The sequence below is a fragment of the Triticum aestivum genome, chromosome 3A (assembly GCF_018294505.1).
Source record: "Triticum aestivum cultivar Chinese Spring chromosome 3A, IWGSC CS RefSeq v2.1, whole genome shotgun sequence".
In the NCBI taxonomy this organism is placed as follows: domain Eukaryota; kingdom Viridiplantae; phylum Streptophyta; class Magnoliopsida; order Poales; family Poaceae; genus Triticum; species Triticum aestivum.
The window spans coordinates 529,804,026-529,828,758 of NC_057800.1; the positions used below are offsets into that span (position 1 = coordinate 529,804,026).

Below are 24,733 nucleotides of genomic sequence, written 5' to 3' on the forward strand. Positions count from 1 at the left end.
AGAGAAAACATCGTCCTCCTCTGGCGCAAGCAAAGCTACCGGTACCAGCCGACGGAGGAAGTTGCAAGCATAACCCCCGCGCAGGAAGTCGTCGTCACGAGGTGCTGGATTTTGACCTGCTACCGAAATCCCGCAGGCTAGCTGCAAACCCTCCTTCGCCGCCGCCGCCGATGAGATCCGCGCCGCCCAGATCCAAGCCTTTCTAGAGCCTTACGCCACCTCCAGCACCGTCCATGGGGGACTGCGCCGTGGAGAACGGCCACGCCCACCCGAAGGAAGAGGACGCACCGGAAGTGCCCGTCGAGCCCGCGGAGGGCGCCGCGGAGCCGCAGGTGGTGGCTGGCGGGCAGAAGAAGCAGGGAGCGATACGCAGGGAGCCGTCGTTCTCGCGGTGGTGCAAGGACCCCTCCGCGGCGCCCAATGCCCCCGCCGGCGCCGCTTCGCCGGCCTCTGCGCCGAGCGACGATGATTCGGAGGAGTTCGAGCTGCCGCTTCTGCCGCCCGCCGCCGCCGCCCACCGCTCGCCGATGGATATCGAGGCAGGAGCGGCGGCGGGATCTGACAGCGTCCCAGTCTCGCCGTGGCTGATCGCCAAGATTATATTTCTGATAGCGAGTTGGTACACGCTGAGCACCTGCTTGACGCTGTGAGTAACGCGTTTTTCTCGTTATTTGTGCGCGGATGCTCAGAGGAGCTATTGCCGGGCACGCGTTTGATGCTGGTGTTCTCTGTGCGCCCTTGTGCCTGTGGCCAGGTATAACAAGGAGATGCTTGGGAAGCGCATGTGGAAGTTCCCTGCCCCGTTCCTGATGAACACGGTGCATTTCACCATGCAGGCTGTTGCGTCGAGGGTGATCGTGTGGTTCCAGCAACGGGGCATGGAGGCAGAGCGTTATACAATGTCATGGAAAGATTACTTTCAGCGAGGTAGCTACTGTGTTATTTCAAACTTATGTTGCCCGATGCTTACACAGTAGTTTGTTCCTTACATTCTGTCACAACAAGTGCCCTGGAAATTTCATGGCTTGGTGCGTATAATTTGCAATAGCAACTTTGTGCATTCTGCACTTCTGTGGGACATACATATAGAGTACTAGTGTTAAAAGAAGGGTTTGTTTCAGTTCGAGCTCAGGTGTAAAGCACTGAACATGGATGCTGGTCGGTTATTTTCATGGGTGGGGGCAGAAACCTCCATTGGCCAATTAACAGAACATGACTCACTAAATTAGATTATCATAAGTTATCAAATTAAGGTTAAAGATAGAAGTAAACTTTAACTGGTGCGCTGCATGTGAATCCAAGCTGCTATAGAGCCACATGGGCTCAAAATAGAGTTTAGCCCTACACCTCTGGCTGGATGAATCACCGTACTTTATTAACTTACAATTAAGTTGGGCCATGACCTACTGGATATTATTGTTTCATTCGATGAATCCATTTAATCAACGAGGGCTAGGACTTAGCATGGACTTATATATTTTTATTCTTGTCGGAGTAAACGACCACGGGTAGCCTAGCCGGCTCCCCCTGGCCCTTCTGAAAAAATTACGACCCGATCCGGCCCTCAAGAATCCAAGACGTGGGGCCGCCTTTCCCTTGCCGGCTGTCTCCCAGGCCGACTATCGGAAGGCGGCCCGGCTTTAGCCCTCAAGAAGAAAGCCGCGGGAGGGCCGGCTCCAAGAAGCCGGCCGCGAGGAGCCGACTCCCACAAAACGGTCAAGATCGTACCCTCGAAGTCTGCATCCACATAACGGCGATGTGGCGGGGCGTGGCTACAGTAAAGCCTGCCACCCCCGAATCCCGGAGCATGCCTGGCACAGTGCGCCGTACGGGGTGGCCATGACCCGTCCGGCGCAGCACTGTTGCCATGTTGACTCTGATGCCACCCACAACGGGCTGTCAGCGCGGCCCACGGGCGGTGGGCCCCTTCGGCAGAGAGACACCCGAAGGCGGCCAGGCCTCCCCCAGTCGGCCCAAGACAGGGCCGGCTCCCCACAGCCTGCTTGCTTCCTCCCTCGAAGGAGACGCCCCATTAAAGAGACAAGACGAGGAGAGGCTACAGCGATCGCCCGCCGGGCGGCGGCACTGTAGCCACGCTTACCTCGGCGAAGCCCTCGTCACCAGGTTTGAGGCAACAGTAACCAGCCACCGACAAGGCCCTTGACAGTGGGGCCTGCCTGTCGACCAAGGAGCCGGCAGCCGGCGGGACCCAGCAGCCGGCGCAGAAGCCGGAGAGCGTAGACACAGACGGTTAGGGCCCACGCCCAGCCGGATTACCATTGTACCCCCGGGGGTAGGCCTATATAAACCCCCCGGGGCACCCATGCAAAAGGGGGATCTGAGCTAGTTTGAGACACCACATAGAGAGGAGAGGAGAGCTAGCCGTGCCCTTCTTCTTCTTCTTCTCGCCAAACAGCTCAAGGAGCATCTTGTAGCCACTCGTTCATCTAGTGATCATGCGGAGACCCCGCAGAGCAGCAGTAGGGGTGTTATCTTCACGGAGAGCCCTGAAGCTGGGTAAGATTCGCCGGCGTGCATGTCTTTGCCTCATCCCGCTTCCAAGCACCGGCGACGTCTTACTGGTTCCCACAATGATAAGCCACCCGTTGGCATATGTCGCACCTACCACCCGACATTTGGCGCCCACCGTGGGGCCAGGTGCACCGTCGTCCGGAGACCTGTTCTGGACGGGAACCCTCTTCCTCCCCAGCGAGCGTAGCCAGCCCGGCACGCCCGATGGCGCTTGCCACGATGCGCTGCAAGGCGTCACCAACGTCTGCGTAGCGAGCGGCCTCGCCGATCTCCTTGACGAGACCCTCATCTCCGACGAGCCCGTCTCTGACGCGGGCACCGACCACCTCGTCAACCTCCTCGGCCAGCTCCACGTCTCCGGCGAGCCTGCTGTGGACTTGGAGTCTGTTGGCTCCACCGATCCGATGCCTGTCGACTCCGACATGGCCTCGCTTGACGCTTTCCCCACCGACGTCGCGATCTACAACGACCCGCTTCCCCGGGCCGATGGCTGCGACGGTGCCACCACCGAGGTGATGGTCATCGGCCACGGCGGTGCTTCTAGCGAGAACGCCCTCGACGCCCCGCATGCGGCGGTCCACGACTTGTCCATCCCCCTTCCGGCCGATGCCGACGCCGAAGCACTGGAGGCTCGCCGCCTCGCCCTCCTCGCGGAGGGCCAGAAGTTGGCTTCCATGAGACGCCTCGCTGAGGCCCACCAGCGCGAAGCCGACCGCGCCGCCTTTGGCACGCCGCCCCCAGGCGGGCCAAGCCGAGTCGGCGTTGTCAGACAGCGCGGCGCTGCCCTCGCCGACACGCTAGGAGTCGACCGCCCAGTCTACGCCACTCTACTCGAGAACCTGCGCGCTGCCCAGGCGGCCGTAGACGAGCTAGACGGACTGGGGGCCGAAGAACTCCCCCACATGACCAGACGCATCCAGCAACTAATCGATGCAGCCGCACAGCGGCACGAAGCCGACGCCCGCGCGGAAAGCCCTCCCCCGCGCCGAGAGCATGGCGCGACGTCCCGGACGCCGACAGCGGGTAAAACCCGTGCGCGACACGAGAAAGAGCCGGCTGCCAGCCGAAGCCGAACCCGGATCTCCATCGAGCGAGACGCAGAAGGCCGTCCCTGGGCCGTGGAGCGGCGGGGCAACCCGCCTCCGCCTCCGCCTCGTGGGGAGAGATATCCCACCCCACCGCCTGTCACGCATCCGACTCTCAGCGGCCTACTAGGTCGCCGCGAAGGAGTCGGCGAGAACGACGCCCGCCATCGGATCGACCGCCTAGCGCGATCCCTGGCGCTAGAAGAAGATGATGTCGGCCCGCCTTGCTTCGGCCCCCGCATCCGCGACGAGCCTTTCCCCAAAGGGTTCTCGCTCCCAAGAGACACGCCCAAGTACAACGGCTCCGTGAAGCCGGAAGATTGGTTGATCGACTACTCCACAGCGGTTCGCATAGCAAACGGCAACAGGCGCGTTGCCGTGAAGTACGTGCCCCTCATGCTGCAAGGCACGGCGCGGACCTGGCTCAACAGCCTCAGGCCATACATCATCAACATCTGGCTAGACTTCACAGAAGCCTTCGTCCGCAACTTCACCAGCACCTACAAGCGGGCTCCCAAGCCCAGACAGCTTTCCTTGTGCGTACAAGGCCCCGCCGAATCCACTCGCGACTACTTCACGCGTTGGGTCGAGCTCCGCAACTCTTGCGAAGGGGTGCACGAGGTGCAAGCCATAGAATACTTCACTGCCGGGTGCCGAGAAGGCACCCTCCTCAAGCACAAGCTCCTCTGCGACGAGCCGACTACCCTCGACGAGCTTCTGGTCATAGCGGACAAGTACGCCACCGCCGACTCCTCAATGAAGACTGAACTCCGGGTAGACGCGTCCGGGAAGGTACTCAACCCGGCGCCCAAGACGCCGGCTGGGGACTCCGGCCGACGCCCGTACCAGAACGACCACAAGCGCAAGGGCCCCGTGCCGCTCTCCACCAGTCGGCAGGTGGCCACAGTCGAAGACGAGCAGCCCGAAGGGCGGCCCGCACCCAAGAAGCAGAGGGGCGGCAGGCCGGCTTGGCAGCCGGCCTTCTCCTACGAGCAAACTCTCGACGCCCCATGCAAGTTCCACAGCGGCGCGAAGCCGTCCAACCACACAACCCGGAAGTGCCACTGGCTCACCCGAATCTCCAAAGGCGAAGGGCTCGCGCCGCCTCCGCCTGCTGGTCCGCCGCCTCCGGCTCCGCAGCTGCCGACCGCTCGGCCAGCAGTCGGAGCTGTGCACGATGAGTTCCCCGACGAGCATGCCGCCTATGTCGTCTTTACAAGCCAGCCCGAAGGCCGGCGCAGCAGACGCCGAGAGCACCAGGAAGTCAACGTGGTCGCTACCAACCCCGCCGAGCACATGCACTGGTCAGAAAAGCCTATCAGCTGGAGCCGGGCCGACCACCCAGAGGTGATGCCATCTCCCGGCTCTTATGCGTTGGTTTTGGATGCCACCCTTGCAACGGACAGACGCGCCGCCCGTTTCTCCCGCGTGCTGATAGACGGCGGGAGCAGCATCAACATCCTGTACCGTGACACCCTGGAGAAGCTGAACGTCAAGACGAAGCAACTCATGCCAACTCGGACTGTGTTCCATGGCATTGTACCTGGCCTGTCCTGCGCCCCCATTGGCAAGATCAAGATTGATGTTCTCTTTGGGGACAAGGATCATTCTCGCCGGGAAGCGATCTGGTTTGAAGTGGTGGACCTGGAGAGCCCCTACCATGCATTGCTTGGCCGTCCTGCCTTGGCCAGGTTCATGGCTGTTCCCCACTATGCTTACCTCAAGATGAAGATGCCGAGCGCCAAGGGCATCATCACCATAGCCGGCGATTACAAGAAATCTTCCGAGTGCGCAGCAGCCAGCAGCCGGCTGGCCGAGTCCCTTGTGATTGCCAAAGAAAAGAAGATGTTGGACCGAGTCGTGGCCATGGCCGGCAAACAGCCGGCCCTGTCCCCCGATCCCAAGGAGTGTGATGCCCAAGGATCTTTCCAGCCGGCCAAGGAGACGAAGAAGATACCTCTTGACCCCGAGCACCCAGAAAGGTTTGCCGTCATCGGGGCAAACCTAAACAGTAAATAGGAAGGCGAGCTCGCCGATTTCCTCCGTGAGAATCGGGACATCTTTGCATGGTCCCCTAAGGACATGCCGGGTGTCCGAGAAGGCGCAAAACCAATCAAACAACCCCTCCGCCGACAGTCGGAGGAGAAAAGAAGGATTGTAGGAGAAGAGATAGCCCGGCTTCTGGCAGCCGGCTTCATTATGGAGGTTTTCTTTCCAGAGTGGCCCGCCAACCCGGTCCTCGTGCTAAAAAAGAACAACAAGTGGCGCATGTGCATAGACTACACGAGCCTCAACAAGGCCTGCCCCAAAGATCACTTTGCCCTGCCAAGGATTGATCAAGTGATAGACTCCACGGCCGGATGCGAGCTGTTGAGTTTCTTGGATGCTTACTCAGGATACCACCAGATAAAGCTAGATCCGGCTGACCGCCTGAAGACCGCCTTCATCACGCCATTCGGAGCTTTCTGCTACCTGACTATGATATTCGGCTTAAGAAATGCCGGTGCCACTTTTCAGCGTTGCATGCAGAAGTGCCTCCTCAAGCAGCTCGGCAGAAATGCCCACGTCTACGTAGACGACATCGTGGTGAAGACGGAGAAGCGCGACACCTTGCTGGAAGACCTCAAGGAAATATTTGAGAACCTGCGCCGGTTCCAGATCAAGCTCAACCCCGAGAAATGCGTGTTCGGAGTGCCAGCCGGCCAGCTCCTAGGCTTCCTGGTCTCCGAACGCGGCATCGAATGCAACCCAGTAAAGATCAAGGCCATTGAGAGAATGGCGATTCCCACCAAACTTCGAGACGTCCAGAAGTTCACCGGGTGCTTGGCCTCCCTGAACCGCTTCATCAGCCGGCTCAGAGAGAAAGCTCTCCCCCTCTACCGCCTCATGAAGAAGACCACTCACTTCGAGTGGAACGACCAAGCCGACCAAGCTTTTCACGAGCTGAAGAAGATGCTGGCCACGCCGCCTGTCCTGGCGGCGCCGACTGAGAAAGAGCCCATGCTCCTCTACATTGCTGCAACCAGCCGGGTGGTCAGCACCGTCATCGTAGTCCAGCGCCCAGAAGAGGGCCGAGCCCAGCCGGTCCAGAGGCCGGTGTACTATTTGAGTGAGGTGCTGTCTACCTCGAAGCAGAACTACCCGCACTACCAGAAGATGTGCTATGGCGTGTACTTCGCCGCCAAGAAGCTGAAGCCCTACTTCCAAGAGCACCCCATCACGGTCGTATGCACCGCCCCGCTTGCCGAGATCATAGGCAGCCGGGATGCATCCGGCCGGGTGGCGAAATGGGCCATCGAGCTGGCCCCCTACACGATCTTCTACCAGCCTCGCACCGCCATCAAGTCCCAAGCATTGGCCGACTTCCTCGTCGACTGGGCCGAGACCCAGTACCTGCCGCCAGCTCCCGACTCCACTCATTGGCGCATGCACTTCGACGGGTCCAAGATGCGCACCGGCTTGGGAGCCGGCGTCATCCTCACCTCTCCCAAAGGCGACAAGCTCAGATACACGCTGCAAATTCACTTTGCCGCCTCCAACAACGTGGCCGAGTACGAGGCGCTCATACACGGGCTCCGGCTTGCCAAAGAGCTCGGCATACGCCGGATCCTATGTTACGGCGACTCGGACTTGGTAGTCCAGCAATCATCCGGCGACTGGGACGCCAAGGACGCAAATATGGCAAGCTACCGCTTCCTCGTTCAGCAGATCAGCGGGTACTTTGAAGGATGCGAGTTCCTCCACGTACCGCGAGCCGACAACGAGCCAGCTGATACCCTGGCTCGAATAGGCTCCACTCGGCAGGCAATACCAACCGGTGTCTCTCTGCAACGCCTCCTCAAGCCGTCTATCAAGCCGTCTCCAGAGTCCGATTCCATCTTCGTGCCGCCTGACCCCGACGCAGCCGGGTCCGGCTCGAAGAACCAAGCAGGTGACCCGGGGACTTCGATAGTCGGCCCGGGGACGTCAGTAGGCGGCTCGGGGACTTCCGTAGTTACGCCCGACCCGGGGACTGCCACACCCGGCTCGGGGACTGCGGTAGTCGGCCCGGGACTGCACCAACACAACAGGCGGCGGCCGACTCCAGCATTTCACCACCCAGCCCGCCCGCCCTGGTCGCAGTAGCCGTGTTGGCAATAGAAGAAGTCGCAGCTCCATCATGGGCCCAGTCCATCCTCAACTTCCTAATAAACCAAGATCTGCCGGCTGACGAAACAGAGGCAAGACAAGTCCAACGCCGAGCCGGAGCATACACAATCGTCAACAGAGAGCTCGTCAGGCGCAGTGTCACTGGAGTCTTCCAGCGATGCGTCGAGCAAGAGAAGGGCATTGCAATCCTCAGAGACATCCACCAAGGAGAATGCGGCCACCATGCGGCCTCAAGATCACTCGTCGCCAAAGCTTTCCGCCATGGGTTCTTTTGGCCGACTGCTTTGGATGACGCCAAGGAGTTAGTTAAACATTGCAAAGGGTGCCAAGTCTTCAGCTCCAAGCAACACATGCCGGCTTCGGCACTCAAGACCATTCCCCTCACTTGGCCCTTCGCCGTTTGGGGACTGGACATGGTGGGCCCATTCAAGACGGCGCGCGGCGGCATGACACATCTGCTTGTCGCCGTGGACAAATTCACCAAATGGATTGAGGCAAAGCCGATCAAGAAGCTGAATGGGCCGACTGCCGTGACATTCATCGCAGATATAACAACTCGGTACGGCGTGCCACACAGCATCATCACCGACAACGGCACGAATTTCGCCAAGGGAGCATTGGCACGTTTCTGCGCGACGCAGGGCATCCGGTTGGACTTAGCGTCCGTTGCCCACCCGCAGTCAAACGGCCAAGTCGAGCGAGCCAACGGCCTCATCCTTTCCGGCATCAAGCCCCGACTGGTCGTACCACTGGAACGTTCGGCCGGCTGTTGGCTCGATGAGCTGCCGGCCGTCCTCTGGAGTCTGCGCACTACCCCAAACAAGTCAACCGGCTTCACTCCTTTCTTCCTCGTGTATGGTGCCGAGGCGGTCATCCCAACTGACATCGAGTTCGACTCGCCTCGGGTAACCATGTACACGGAGGCGGAGGCCAAGGAAGCACGAGAAGACGGCGTCGACCTGCTGGAAGAAGGCCGGCTGTTAGCCCTCAGCCGGTCCGCCATCTACCAGCAGGGCTTGCGCCGCTACCACAGCCGGAAGGTCAGACCAAGATCTTTCCAAGAGGGCGACCTCGTGCTCCGGCTGATCCAGCGAACAGCCGGCCAGCACAAGCTCTCGGCCCCTTGGGAAGGCCCCTTTGTCATCAGCAGAGCGCTGGGAAATGACTCCTACTACCTGATCGACGCACAGAAGCCGAAGGTACGAAAGAGAGACGACTCCGGCAAGGAGTCGGAACGACCATGGAACGCCAACCTCCTCCGAAGATTTTACAGTTGAAATGCAGTATGTATCACGCTAACTTTTGTACTAAGTACGAGACAATAGGCCCCCCGAGGAGAGCTCGGGGACTGCCATCTTTTATCTATGAATGAAGAGTATCATGCTTATGATCATGTCATTACATTCACTTTTTTCGTCCGGCACCGGGTTCGACTAGTCGGCCCGGGGACTGGCCGCCTTGAGTTATATTAGAAGTCCTACCCGCGGTCAGACAAGTAGTGTGCCGGCACCCAAGCCTTCTCTTGCCAAAAGTCGCAGTTCGAAGAACCGGCTGTCCGGCTGGCAAGAGTTAAAGGCAGGAAAGGACGCCCACACGAAAAACGGCTAGGGACTAACGGACTAATATAACAAAAGCCGGTTTTTCTCCCACCACCGACCGACTACCAGAGTAGCCGGCCGGCCGGCTTCCATTCACCTCGCTTCAATCTATGAAAGCTCGAGTACTTGCCTTCCCCCCAAAAAAAAATATAGCCAAGTTCTTCCCTAGCCACAGGCTGCAGAGCAGCTGCCGGTTGGGAAGGCAGCAGCCAGGGGAAGGCGGCAAAGGAAACAGCCTAAGGATAAAAAGCATACGCGAATGGAAGCCAAACACACACACGATCATATTTACACAAAAGACCTTCGAAAGGCCAGCATTCAACATAGTTTGAATACACCCCAGTGGGTGGAACTGCGCAAGTTTAATAAAAATTGTTCAAAGAGTAACAAGCAGGAAAAGCAAGGACGGCAGATTAAGCCAAGGGAACGACTGGCGAGTCGGGCAGGTCGGTAGAGACGGCAGTGCTGGCTGGAGGAGTGGCCGGCTGGCGAACCTCGGCATGATCACCACCTCCCGCAGAGGGCGCGCTAGCACGCGCCTCGTTGCTGGAGGCACGGTCAAGCTGAGGCTGGCTGGCCGCTTCACCGGCCGGCTCGACGTCTTCGCCTTCCTCTCCTTCATCGTCTTCACCTTCATCGCTGGAAGCGATCTCCTCCGCCGAGTCCTCACCCTCTGCCGGGTTCCAGCCCGAACCATTCCTCCGGCTGGGCAACGCTATCGTCGTTTATCTCAGGAGCAAAGGCGCTGATGTCAGTGCACTCGGCGATCGTCGAGGCACGCTGAGCGATAGCCGGCCGCACCTCCTCCATCTCCTCGTCGGCTTCCAGCCGCCAGGTGCGCAGCTGGTCCAGGTTCAGCCCGGGATACCAGGCTCGGACAAACTCCAGCGCCCGCCCAGCTCCAAGCCGGGCTGCCGATGCCTTCCAGGCCTCGAAGCGGCCAACCGCAACCTCCAGCCAGTCGGCAGTCCGACTCGGGGTGCGGGGAATCGCTTCGCCTGGCCAGAGGGCGGCCAACACCTGCGCCCCGGCGCGCTGGAGGCGGCGGAGCATGCGGTGAGCCGGCTGCAGCCGGGCTTGGACCGCCAAGAGTTGCTCCTCAAGCGTCCGGCTCGCGTCCGGCGCGATTTCAGCCCCCGCCTGCCGGCGCGCCTCGCGGTGGGCCTCGATGGTCTGGGTGGCAAAGACGGAGTAGCCGGGGAAGTAGTCTGCACAAAGAACAAAAAGCAGCACAAGTCAGAACACAAATCAGGGGGCAAGGGGCAAGCAAGGAGTGAGGAAGGCGGCTTACCATCGATCAGATCCTCAACCCGGCCGTAGCCCTCGCTCAGCGCTTGTTTTGCCTCAGCCCAGCCCGCCGCTTCGGTCTCGAACTCAGCTTTGAGGGCGTCCTCGCTGTCCTGCGCCTTCTTCAGGGCCGCCTTGTGGCTCTCCTCCTGGTCGGCCAACTTCTTGGCCAGGCGGTCACGCTCCAGGACTAAGGCGTTGCACTCGGCTTCCTTGGCGCGAAGGGCGGTCTGGGCCCCGCTGAGCTGCTCCCTCAAGTCGGCATTGGCTCCTGCAAGCATGAAGACAAAGGAAAAATCAATAAGGAAGAAGTCGTCAGGGAAGATCCGACCCGACTGCTCAGCAGTCGGCCCGAATCTCGGGGACTACACCCAGTGGGTGCGCTGACGCGCCCCCACAGGAGATGAACGAGACAAAGCACGCACTCCGGCTGTTGGTCAGGTCCTCGGTTTTCTGGCCCAGCTCCTGAGCCTGGGAGTTGAAGGCAGCAGCGCGGAGGTTATGGTATTCCTGGAAGATCAGACAGGATGCAAGAATAAGATAGCTGTCAGGACCTAGTAAGTTCCAAGCCGCCTGCTCAGCAGCCGACTCGGAACTCGGGGACTACACCCAGTGGGTGCGCTGACGCGCCCCCACGGAAGAAATCAAAAAAGCAAAACAACCAAGGCCAGAAGGCTCACCCGGATGACGGCCCGCGTCGTGAGGAACTCTTGGGTATATCGCTGCAGCGAAGCGGCCTGGGCTTGAAGCCGGTTCCGGACCTCCTGGGCCGCCGTGTTCAGCTCGGCCGTCCCCCCGCTGGGCGTCCACTCGGACGTGCTGGCGCTGGCCGCCTCCAGGGCCTCCGCCGTCCGGCTGGCGCCCGCAGCTCTGTGCGGCTCCGGCGCGGAGGTAGCTCCCCCTGCGCGCCGGCGAAATGCCGGCTGCACCTCGAGGCCGGCCCCTGCCTCCGGCTCGCCCCCGGCCGGCTGCTCTGGCGCCGCGGCTGGTTGGCCGCTTTGGCCCGCTCCAGTCGGCGCCGTCTGCGGCGCCTCCTCCATGAAGACAACGTGGTCCTCCCTCCTCTCCATCACCGGTGCGTCTCGGTCGACCTCCTCCGACGGGGGCACGGGGATGTCGGGGGCCACGGCGCGGAGGGGAACGACGAGCTGCGGAGGCTGGTTGCGCGAGGCCTCCGCCTCCTTCTCCGCGGCCGCCGCCTCCGCCCGGGCCTTGGCCGCCGCGTCGGCCTGCTCCTTCGCCGCCTGGGCGGTCCTTCGCTCCGCCGCCTCCCGCTCCTCCCGCGCCTCCCGTGCGTTCCGCTCCGTGGCCTCCATGAGGTCGGCGCGGGGATCCACGCGGCGGGAGCCTGAGGACCCTCCAGTCGGTCCGACTACGGAGCCGCCAGGACCTCGCTCGAGGGAAAGCGGTGCCCTGCCCGGCGAGCAAAGAAAAGTTTAGAAGAGCCTCAATCGAAGAGGACAACAAAAAATACAAGACGTTTGACGCTTACGCCGAGATCGCCTGCGGCTGTTTCACCGCCTTGCGGAAGCGGGCCGCCTTCACGGCCGCCTCATCCCGCTTGGTCGCCGCCGTGGAACCCTTGGATTTCTTCGGCCGGCTGCCGAAGTAGGTCGATGCGGCCTGGCGTTTCTGCGCGCTGCCACGGGCAGCCGGCGCGGCATACGGGCCCGCGCCTTGATGATCAAGCGCCGGCTGGCGGTGCGGAACGGCTTCGACCTCGTCATCGTCCGCCCAGTCCTCGAGGCCGGCCCCGAGCCCCGCGCCGCCTGCCTTGTCGCCTTCCCCCATGACGGCATCTTCCATGGCGGCCGCTCCCAGGTCCGGATCATCGACGTCGTCCACCGTGCGGTCGGGGAGGAGCTGGCGCTCTACCCCTGCGGCCCCGGCCGTCGGCGGAAGAAGAGGGTTCTGCTGAGGACAAACCAATTGATCAGAAGTCGGCCATCATGAGGCCGGCTACAAAAAGGAAGAAAAGAAGAAAAACTTACAGCAGGCGGAGGGTTGGCGCGAGAATACGGCCCCTTGCCGTATCGCCAATCCTCGGCGAGCTTGCAGTTGGAGATGTAGTTCACCATGTAAGACACCTCGACATGAGGCATCTCCCTGGTGCTCAGCCGGCACGGGTCGAAGCGGCCGCTCATCTGACAAATCATGTGAGGCCGGCCTTGGAGCGGAAGTACTCGGCGCTCCACGAAGGCGGCCACCAGGTCGGCTCCGGTCAGGCCCTCCGACTGGATCATCACCCGGAGCCGGGCGACGGCTGCGTTCCCGGCCTGAGACAACGACCTGGCCCGGTAGCTCCACGAGGGTTGCCTCCCAGCCGGCGGGCCGGCTACGTAAGCCGGCAGGTTGACGAAGTCGCCTTGCTGGGCGACGTTCTTCACGTAAAAATAGGACTTCTGCCAGAGCTTCACCGACTGGATCAGCGGGATGGGCGGGAACGGATTGTTCTCGCCCGTCCGCCTCATGGCGATGAAGGCTCCGCAGGGGGCGGGCACGCCCGCGACAACGGTGCCGAGCTTGCACTGGAAGAATTCTCCCCAGAGCTCGAGAGTGGGGAGAACCCCAAGAAAGCCCTCGCACAGGGTGACGAAAGCCGACAGCAGCATCACCGCGTTGGGTGTGAGGTGATGCGGCTGGAGGTGGTAAAACTCAAGAAAAGCGCGAAGGAATCCGCTCGCCGGGAGGCCGAAGCCGCGCAGGCAGTGCGAGCGGAAGATTACCCGCTCGCCCTCCTCCGGTGCCGGCGAAATCTCCCTCGCCGGCGCACGACGAACCCGCACGTAGTTCTCGCCCGGCAGACGCCGCGTCCGGCGGAGGAACTCAACGTGGTCCTCGTGGACGTTGGAGCCGTCCCACGAGCTCGACAACGCCATGGGAGCGACGCGGCGAGGAACAAGGCGATGCGACGGCGGAGACGCGCACGACCCCGCTACGGCGGGACCGAAGGAACCGAGAGGTCCGACGGCGGAGCGGCGCGGCAATGGGTCGCTGCGGCGGCGGAAGGAAGGAGAAGGAAGGTGAGAAAGGGTGGAGCGAGGGAGAGCGTGCGAGCCTCTGCCGCTCCCTCTCCTCCCCCTACTTATAGACCCGCGCGGCGGAGCCGAGGAGGCGTGGTGTGGGGGAACGTGGGATCAACTGCGCCCACTCCCCCACGTCCCGCGATTATTGCGCCCTGATGACGAAATGAAACCGCCGCGGGAAGGCGAGCGGTCCGTTGTGGGCCGCAGAAGATCCGCGCTTGGGCCGAGGCCTAGAAGTGGCGGGCCCGGGCCTGCGGCGGCGTCCCATCGCGCGCGTGCGTTGGCAGGCTTTCCTTGCCACGTGGCCCGCGGGGTGGCGCGCGGTCAGCTCGCAGGCCGACCCACGTTCCCGCCTACAAGATACGGAGCTTTCCGAAGACGGCGCGCATAAGCAAAGCCGGCTCCTCAGGATAGGAAGCTGACCAAGCTTCTCGTCCCTTTGTCAGCCTCGAAGCTCGATCAGCTTCGGGGACTACTGTCGGAGTAAACGACCACGGGTAGCCTAGCCGGCTCCCCCTGGCCCTTCTGAAAAAATTACGAGCCGATCCGGCCCTCAAGAATCCAAGACGTGGGGCCGCCTTCCCCTTGCCGGCTGTCTCCCAGGCCGACTATCGAAAGGCGGCCCGCTTTAGCCCTCATGAAGAAAGCCGCGGGAGGGCCGGCTCCAAGAAGCCGGCCGCGAGAAGCCGACTCCCACAAAGCGGTCAAGATCGTACCCTCGAAGTCTGCATCCACATAACGGCGATGTGGCGGGGCGTGGCTACAGTAAAGCCTGCCACCCCCGAATCCCGGAGCACGCCTGGCACAGTGCGCCGTACGGGGTGGCCATGACCCGTCCGGCGCGGCACTGTTGCCATGTTGACCCTGATGCCACCCACGACGGGCTGTCAGCGCGGCCCACAGGCGGTGGGCCCCTTCAGGCAGAGAGACACCCGAAGGCGGCCAGGCCTCCCCCAGTCGGCCCAAGACAGGGCCGGCTCCCCACAGCCGGCTTGCTTCCTCCCTCGAAGGAGACGCCCCATTAAGGAGACAAGACGAGGTGAGGCTACAGCGATCGCCCGCCGGGCGGCGGCACTGTAGCCACGCTTACCTCGGCGAAGCCCTCGTCACCAGGTTTGAGGCAACAGTAACCAGCCACCAACAAGGCCCTTGACAGTGGGGCCTGCCTGTCGACCAAGGAGCCGGCAGCCGGCGGGACCCACCAGCCGGCGGGCCCCAGCAGCCGGCGCAGAAGCCGGAGAGCGTAGACACAGACGGTTAGGGCCCACGCCCAGCCGGATTACCATTGTACCCCCGAGGGGTAGGCCTATATAAACCCCCCGGGGCACCCATGCAAAAGGGGGATCTGATCTAGTTTGAGACACCACATAGAGAGGAGAGGAGAGCTAGCCGTGCCCTTCTTCTTCTTCTCGCCAAACAGCTCAAGGAGCATCTTGTAGCCACTCGTTCATCTAGTGATCATGCGGAGACCCCGCAGAGCAGCAGTAGGGGTGTTATCTCCACGGAGAGCCCTGAAGCTGGGTAAGATTCGCCGGCGTGCATGTCTTCGCCTCATCCCGCTTCCAGGCACCGGCGACGTCTTACTGGCTCCCACAATGATAAGCCACCCGTTGGCATATGTCGCACCTACCACCCGACAATTCTACTTCAAATATGTAGAGATTTTTTGTCCGTTCTTATTGTGTTTATCATCTTTAAAGATATAGTAACAATTTGAATATTTCTTCTGCAGTTGTTCCAACAGCTTTGGCTACTGCTCTTGATATAAATTTGACCAACATTTCGTTTGTTTTCATTACTGTGACATTCGCTACAATGGTACATTTCATTCCATGTGAGTTATTATTTCCTGCTCTTCTCACTTAATATTTGGACTTCTAATTTATGGCTTTCAATTATTGTGCAGTGTAAATCTGGGGCTCCAATTTTCATTCTTCTCTTTGCTTTTTTATTCAGGTAAGCTCAGTTGCTGGTTCGTTTTCAGCAGTGCATGCCCTTTTTGTCTTCTAGTTTAGCAACTTCTTGTGTTCATTGGTATGGAATATCAGTTACAGAACCTTGTCCTGAAAAAGTTGAGCTTCATTCTGCTGTTTTCTAATGGTTTTCATCTCCTATGGGTGGGGTGGGGTGGGATGAAGAGGGTTAACCTGTACTATTAGGTTATGTGAAACATTTGTCCTAGGCCAACTGAATACTTTTGAACTAGCTTGCAGACTTTACAAAGTTGGTTCCATATACACATCATTTTGAGAAATGGGATGCAAATGTTAGAACTGCAAGAACTAAAATTAAGCAGTATCTCCCGACAAAGAAAAAACATTGAGCAGTTTCTTGCATAGCCATCATTTCTTATAGTACTGCTTCTTGACATTCACTTAGGCCAACTCCACGGCGCGACCCCAAACGGACGTCCGGATTGGCTGGATTTTGTCCCTTGGGGGCGCCGATGGGTTCGCCTGTGTCTGGCTTTGTCCGATGGGTCGTGCGTGCGCCCACCGCGCGGCCACACCCCAAATCGTGTCCGGGGTGGACGTGAATAATTTTTTTAAAAAAACTAGAATGAAATAACTAAAAAAGTAAATAAACACATTTAAAAAAAACATAAAACATATATAGGGGTCGGCCACAAAACGGCCCAGTTTCCACGACCACTTAAAAGGCCCCGTTTCATAATTAACATATAAAAACAAAATAAAAAAACGCCTCCCGCGCGCTCCTGCCGCGCCCGTCGGTGCCGTGGCCGTCACGGTCTTCACTGGCCGCCGGTGTCGTCGTCGTCGCTGACGAGGTCGATGTAGGCCGGCGGCGTCCACAGGTGGGCCAGCGGTGCGTGGTAGACGGGGGCGGGCTGGACGGACGGAGGTGCCTGCACCACCTCCTCCCGTGGCGACGCCTCCCGCTCCGGTGACCGCGGCGGAGTGGAGCACCAGTTCACGCCCACGTCGGCGGCCATCTCCGAAGCAGTGCAGGACCAGCCCCACCCCTAGCCCAGCAGCTGCTGGAACGCAGCCACCGGCTCCTCCTCGGGGATGGCTACCTCGCCGGCAGCGGAGCGGGCCGTCATCTCCTCCAGGCCCTCCCATTGCCGCTCATCGTGCGTGTACATGGAGTCCTCCATGACACGCGCCATGAGACGGGCCTCCTCCTCGTCCGTCATGCGAGGAGGTGGTGGTGGCGATGGAGACGGCGAAGGCGACGGCGTGGGCGTGACGCCGCGCACCCGCCTACGCCCGCGCTCCTGGGGAGCAGGCGCTGCGTGCTCCTGTCGTGGCCGCCGCGACCCCGTCGAGGTGCCGGCGAAGAAGGACGCGTTCCTGGTGTCGTGCTCGTCACGAAACCAGGTGTCCCAGAGCCTGGAGTCGGGGGCGTACCTGGGGTCGTAGAAGAGGTCGTCGGGGAGGAGGCGGCGCGGCGCTCGATCTCCTTCTCGCGCGCACGACCGCTCGTCGGGATCGGGACCCGGTCGGCGGAGAGATGCCAGTTATTGGGGAGATGGACGTTGCTCCAGGGGAGCGGCGTCCTCGTCTCCCAATAACGGCGGCACACCGACGAGCGGACGTAATGCCGGTCGCGGTCGCCGGCAGACGTGGGTGCGATGGAGAACGCGGGCGGCGCGGGGGCCCGGCGTGGTGGCGATGGCGAGCCGCGGCGGCGTCCCGACGAGGAACCAGCCTCGCGGTCGTGCTTGCCTTTGCGGCCGGACTTCCAGAGGCCCATTGCTGCGGGCGGCCGGCCGGCGAGGTGTTGGCTAGGGTTTGGGACCAGGGCTGTCGAGTTTCGAGGAGGCCGCGGGGTGGCGTGGGGCAGTGTGGACGACGACCCGTCCACGCTTCCCACTTAAAGAAGGACGGCGACCGTTCGACGTGCGGATGACAGGTGGGGCCGACCGCTCGTGTGCATTGATGTGGGCGGGTGGGAGGTAGGTGGCCGCCTGCCACGCGGCCCCGACGCAGACGAGGCGGGCGTCCGTTTGGTGTCCGTCGCGACCCAAACCCGGCGCAAGTTTGCGCTCGAAATGGGTAGGCCCGGACACAAAACGGACAAGATGGGTCCGGGCCGTCGCGCGCTGGGCCGCCTCCTTTGTCCGTTTTACCCCAAACGGATGGGGCCGGACAGGATAGGGTCGCGCGGTGGAGTTGGCCTTAGCCTTTTCATGTTCCTATGCAAATAATTTTGTGCCCTCTTGTAACTTGTCTTTCTGACAACACTGCACCTATTTCTGTTTAATTATCGGTTTATGGGCTTTTGTTATGCTCTATATCATTCCCTTTTTTTCCTTACGCCTGCTCATGGTGGTCAGGTTCCACTATTGCTAAAAAATAACAGAGCAGCAGAGTACGGTAGTTCAGATATAAAGGTAGCCAACAGGACTAGGAGAAGTATGAAATACAAAGGAAGAAAATTACTGCTCGAAAAACACATAGACCCCAGCAACAGCAGCAAAACAAAAACCGAGACTACGCTGATGCAAATATATCGCAGCTAACTAAAACAGAAGGCTCCTAGCACCAGAACCACAAAATGAACGTCAACAACCATTGTATTCTGCGTCTCCATATCATTTTCATGTTATTAATCGAAGGTTTCCCTTTTTTCCCTGAAGGCTAGAGAAGCCGAGCTTTAACATTCTTGGAATCATGCTGATTGTTTCTGTTGGAGTTCTACTGACAGGTAAAGTCATAAGTGTACATCAACAGCTTATATTACTTTTTCCAAAGTGACATGCTTCTGTGCTTTCCTGGAGAGAGCTCAGAAAAAGACCTCCTAGCTACTCCCTCCGCCACAAATTACATCCGTATCTAGACAAATCTAAGACAAGTAATTCAGGGCGGAGGTAATAGCTTTTTACTTGATTAGATTTTTGGCACTGTAATTTGTGGGCTTAATTTTGCATCCTGACTCTATTTTCTTAAATTTCTCTTATGTGGATTCATCATCTTAACTGTGGACTGTGGTAATACTGTTCCTCTTGCAGTTGCTAAAGAGACACAATTTAATCTTTGGGGATTTATATTTATTATGCTTGCTGCTGTCATGTCTGGTTTCCGCTGGTGCATGACACAGATTCTCCTCCAGGTTTGTCAGTGTAATGTAGTACTTCCATTTTTTTGTTCTGAACATGGTAATATGCCTTATTAATCCTATGTTCTACTTCCCTTTCATTCCTGTCCTGACTGAACTTTTCTTTTACCCTTATGCGTCCCTTAAATCTGCTGAAGAAAGAGGAATATGGTATGCGTTCTATCTTAGCTTCTTGTCCAGTGAGAGGAAATTATAAATACTGTTCGTTGTCGTCTTAGCATCTCATTCTTGAAAACTGAAAAGCAGCGAGATTAGCTTTATTAATTTCAGGCACATGTATGACTCATGTATTTTCAATGGACACCTGTTTTTGTTTAAATCTGAGTTAGTGCATCAGTATGAGCTGTAGCGGCTATGTGCATTGTCTTCTCTTAAAAAATATCAAAATGATAATATCGAACGTGATTTGTTCAATAAATATGTAATGCAGCATCCTTTACAGCATCATTTTTATTGTGTTATGCAGGATTAAAGAACCCCTTCACCTTAATGAGTTATGTTACCCCGGTGATGGCAATAACAACTGCAATTATTTCCATTGCCATGGATCCATGGCATGAAGTCAGAGCAAGTCACTTCTTTGATAGTCCAGATCACATATTAAGAAGCATCTTATTGATGCTTCTAGGTGGTGCTTTGGCATTCTTCATGGTATGGATCAGTACTCCTTCCTGGGAAGTACAGCATTTATGCCAGAGCATTTTACTTACCAATCATTACATTTGTCATGCAAAAAGTCATTTTCTTTTTTGCTGGAACCAGTCAATACACTGTTGGTTCTTACTATTTCATTTTTTCATGCACCGAGAGTCTGAGAATACTTGTAATAACCAATAAATCCTTTTTGCAGTCATCTATTGTTGGTTTGTTGTTAAGACATGCTTGCCAAGTATTCTTGTTGGTATTCACAAAAAAAAAGTATTCTTGTTAGCATTTTTTTATCTGGTTTATAATCACTTGATTTGTTCTTTGAAGGTTTTGACAGAATATGTTCTGGTTTCTGTAACAAGTGCTGTAACAGTGACCATAGCTGGGATTGTCAAGGAAGCTGTCACAATTTTGGTATTGATTCCCACTCTATAGTTACTTTCAAAGTTTCATTGAATTTATCTTTGTTCATGCATATAAGTGTGATTTGTGATGACAAACAATCCGACAGGTTGCTGTGCTTTTCTTCAATGATCCATTTACCTGGTTAAAGGGATTTGGACTGGCAACAATTATATTTGGTGTCAGCCTTTTCAATCTGTACAAGTGAGTTGTTCATATATTTGTTGTTCCAAGCTACTAACTTATTTCCAGTCCATATTTTACGACTCACAGAATCAACTTCAAATTTCTTACTATGTTGATAAGTTCAGACTTCCATGCCAACTTTTTTGGGGAGTAAATTGTTCAAGAGGAGTCAAACTTAGGGCCTCTTTGATTCGTAGGATTTTGAAAACGTAGGAATAGGAAAAGTGTAGGGTTGGAGTGGCATGCCCATTTGAATCCTATAGAATTAGCAATGATTGTTTGATGCCACGGGAAAAACAAAGAAATTGTAAAAAGAGGTTGGAGTGGATGTTAAATTTCCTATGAAATGTAGTACAAAAGATTCCATAGGAAAAATTCCTATGGGATCCAATTCTATGAATCAAAGGACCAATATAGGAAAAAATCCTAAGGACTTCAATCCTCCAGAAATCCTATAAAATTCCTTTGAATCAAAGAAGCCTTAATTTGCTCACGTCCACAAATATATTTTTTCCTATTTGCAAGTCAATGAACTTTTTTTTTTTGCGGGAGGCAAGTCAATGAACTTGCTATGTCATGCCACCTTGTACAGAGAGAAATGCAATAAGACTAACTATAAAAAGAGCCATTAGTAAACACTGATCATAATTTGACTACAAAAGCGTAAAGTGGAAATATTAGAGTAGGTTAATTTCTGATGTGTTAGTATGGTTATTCTGACTATTATCTTGTGATATATGAAGGTATCATAGGTTCAAGAAAGACCGCCACAGTAAACATGTTGACCCAAATTCCCATTCCTCCAATGATGCCTCAAAATATGTTATCATTGATGATGATATTGAAGATCAGGATGATACAGGCTGACCCAAGTATGAAAGGTGGATAATCGAATAAATAGTTTACATTGTTTGCTATCAGTTTGACATCTGCATTCATTGCATTTTCTCCTTTCCAGAGAGCAGACCATTTTATGGGCTGGCGTATTCGGCTCAGGACACTGCTACCGACTTACCATTGCTTGGTTTCAGAGGCACCAGTGCTTACTTGTGTTCTTCCACGGCTTTGTGGAGTTATGCTGCATGTGCATGAGCATGATGGTGGTCATGCCATAAATCATATCGCTGATTGAGAAGAGGCACACTGATACAAGTAGCAGAAGAAAGATTTTGTTACTCGGAAACAAAAATGGTGCATACCAAGAGCTGTGCAGAAATTGTATATCATATATTATAAGAATACTAGCAAACATGCCCGTGGGTTGCAACGGGAGAAAAAAATTCACCCCTCATACACACACTTGACGACACAGCAAATTCCTTGAAATCTTTCATGATGCCACGCAACAACAACATGCTAAGTGGTGTTGTGAAAAAACATAAATGTGTGATGATTTTTGAAGTGTATTCAAGGTGTTTAGAATTCATTATACAACACAAATATCTACCTAGTTGCCGGTATATGTTTATGCATTTGATGTTGTTTCTCGGTGATGCCCAAAAAATATTGCATTAGAATGAAAATAGCAAAGTACATTTTAGTATTCCATGATAGCATATGCATAAGAGCATTATCTTTGTCATATATATGTTTGCATATATAAAAATATATGTGCATTTGCAACCATAATTCAATTCAAGACTTAATTTGGTTGCAAACATATCGGATTGCTCCACAAAAAACAACCAATCTATAAGGGCATATGTAATAGGCATTTTTAAAATATCTCATCATATAATGAACGTATTATTTAAGTTTGCACCCTGAACATATTTCTAAAAATTAATGATATTTATAAAAATTAATGATAAAGGAATATTTGGAATCTACACATTTTTCTGATGAATTATCATATATGACATGTTAGATTTGGAGTTAGGGTCTGAAAGATATGAAAATTTCAAAAAGTATTTGATCTTTTGGAAAAAAGGAAAAGGGTGGGGATCAAACACACAACCTCCAGCGTGGTAGGTGAAGACACCAACCGTGCACTGTGTGCATGGTTATTTCATAAGTGGGGATCTCTTCCTTTTGAGCTATGGCCGCCGCAGACGAAACAAAATAAAACAAACCAAACGTTTTTCTCACTTACCGGTGGCATTGGTGGGTAATAATTTACAACTTTAGGGACAGTTTTAATGACGGACGACCAGAAGCACTATTTGCTTTATTATTAGGGGAAGATAAGAATGTTTGCGGTCCCTTAGAAATACAGCTGCTGTGCTTTTTACTGGGAGTGTGAAGAGCTCAATTTTGGTGCAACTTGTGAGCCCCACATATATTAGCATTACAAAATATACATTACTTGCTGAGAATGAAAGGAATTAGATTGGTGGTATGTGTTGTATACGATTGTGCACCTTAATGTTTTTAGCTCATTGAGTACACGAGAAAGTGTAAATCTTAGACGCCAAGTTAGAAGATTTCTCTCACAAAATTGAGATCTTGTTCACTCTTAAATCGCTCTTATCCTCCTTTATGTCGGCCATTTTAATTCCTTTGTCAGCATATTAGAGCTTGGCTAATGAGTGATCCTCTGTGGTCTGGATGTTCTCCCCACTGCTATAGCAACTTAGAGGCCAGATCTAAAATCTGCAATCAGCTTTTAATATAGTTTGGTTGCTCGCAGCCCCATGTAGGCTCTGGGGGTGCAAATTTGGCATTTTTGGTTAGCTAGGCTGCATTATGAAAGTGGTCCGCACAAATCTTAAAGCACTCTTCAGCCTAGCCAGAGAGAATAATGTCCGAATTGGTAACACGACGACTGAGCTCGTACGAGGGAAGGGATGGCGTGAGCTCATGCTCGTGGCCGAAAAAACGTTGGGGATAATTTCATCACCTCCTGCCGATTGCCTTATTCGTCTTCTTCTCCGAGTTGCTCCCTACCTTCTCCCCACTCTTTCGATGGTTGTAAGTAACATCACACTCTACTTGTTGTAGCCTAGATCTGTGAGCATGTGGTAGATTAGAACAGGTAGTATGGTAGGTTATGCAAGTATTGTGTCATGGTGTCATGGGAGGATGTGGTAGATCAGATGTTAGTGGTGCCATTTTTGTAGTATGGTAGTTTTTGTTTGTTGGCGGCGATGATGTCCATGGTGTTTGTGGTAGATGTGGCAATGTGTTGAGCTTCATGATCACTCCATGCTAGCATGGTAGATGTGGTAGTGTCTTCAGCTTCATGACCAGTCCATGTGGAATATGCTAGATGCATTGTTCTTGTTCAGTTAGTCCTGATGCTAACCATTGTAGACAATGACCGGTGAAGACTTTAGTTAGGCCCTTGTTTTGTTGGACACCCAATTATTTACCTCCTATGTTTAGGACTCCTAGCCAGTCGTTGACTCCGCATGCACATGGTCCTCTTGTGTTCTCTTTAGTTGTGGCGATGCCTGCGGTAGCTACTAAGGTAGACATTAAGGATGACAAGGCACATATGAGGGAGTCAATGAAGGAGGATACAATGAAATGGGTTTCTTTTATGTCCCTTCGTCCTCGACAAGATGTACGATATCATCACCAACGGGGTGAGGACTGACAACGAGTTCAAGGAGATGCACCTAAACATTGTTGTGAAGACGGTTTTTAGAGCTCTGTAGCACGAAGGTGATCTCAACACAGGTATGCAACCATCTTAGGAAGTGGAGAGCGAGATGGATCCAGGTGTGAAACCTTAGCAATGCAGAATGGTATCAGGACACGTTGACCATTTTCTTGGATGCTTGCTACTCACGATAGAGTCGTTGGATTCTTCGAAGAGGAAGGGTGATGTAGCACAGCAAGAGGAAGTATTTTCCTCAGTTAAGAACCAAGGTTTATCAAACCAGTAGGAGGCAACACACGAACAATTTTAGAAGCACCTGCACACAAACAAAACAATTGCTTGCACCCAACAAAGGCAAGGGGGTCATCACTCCCCTTGTTCTTGGATTAAAAGCAGATGGCGATATGCAAAGCGGTAGAATGTAAGGAACAAATAAAAAGAGCAATTATGGAGAATTTTGGATTGATGGAAAATAGACCCGGGACCATAGGTTCACTAGTGGCATCTCTCTCGAAAGCATGGCAATGGTGGGTAAACAAATTACTGTTGGGGAATTGATAAAGTTTCACATAGTTATAATTGTGATCATTCATGGCATAATCATTACACATGCCTTATGTCCAGGACAAGTAGAGTTGGGGATATAACCCCGCGGTGTGACCCGCCTAGGAGGGGTCGGGTTACACAGTTGGCGACTCAACTTGCGATATTTGAAGAAGGCTCAAGAGGCCAGATGAAGAGCCAAGAGGGCGGCTTAGGTGGTGACCCGCCGAAGGCCCAACCCCAGATGGTGGTGTGAGAACCGGCCTTTGTAAGCCGCCGGAAGATGACTTGTCTATAAAGACAAGATAGTTTAGAACCCGGGCCGGTCACGTTGTGTGATCCGAATGGGACTCTTGTAAGCCCAGGGCCTCGACCTGTGTATATAAAGGCGAGACCCTGCGGTGGGTTAAGTTAAGAAACAATTGATCGAGAGTTAGGTCAAGCGATTTCGCTCCCCTGCAATTGATACTCAAGCAATACAACTCAAAGCAGGACGTAGGCTTTTACCTCGTTGTGAGGGTCCTAACCTGGGTAAACTTGTATCCTTCATCCCGTTCAACCCCTTCGAGCTAACCTACGTTGCGATGGCTCCACGCTTAAATCCTTTCACAAGGACATCTGCCGTGACAAAACCACGACAGTTAGCGCCCA

At 55.1% G+C, this 24,733-nt stretch overlaps 1 protein-coding gene across 3 annotated transcripts; it reads left to right on the forward strand.

Annotated features, from left to right (window-relative positions):
• LOC123062056 (probable sugar phosphate/phosphate translocator At1g06470) lies at positions 1–21,401 on the forward strand. Of its 3 annotated transcripts, none has more exons than XM_044485388.1 (12): positions 1–646; positions 755–927; positions 15,410–15,495; positions 15,584–15,633; positions 18,281–18,348; positions 18,653–18,753; positions 18,897–18,909; positions 19,226–19,410; positions 19,735–19,821; positions 19,919–20,013; positions 20,739–20,876; positions 20,961–21,401. In XM_044485388.1, the coding sequence occupies exons 1-11, from the start codon at positions 234–236 to the stop codon at positions 20,860–20,862; spliced, it is 1,395 nt and encodes a 464-aa protein (XP_044341323.1). In that variant the 5' UTR covers positions 1–233; the 3' UTR covers positions 20,863–20,876; positions 20,961–21,401. The 3 variants fall into 3 exon arrangements, with proteins under 3 accessions (XP_044341323.1, XP_044341322.1, XP_044341321.1); XM_044485387.1 differs by having other exon boundaries at positions 20,739–20,867; positions 20,954–21,401; XM_044485386.1 differs by having other exon boundaries at positions 2–646; positions 20,954–21,401.
• The last annotated feature ends 3,332 nt before the right edge of the window (positions 21,402–24,733 follow it).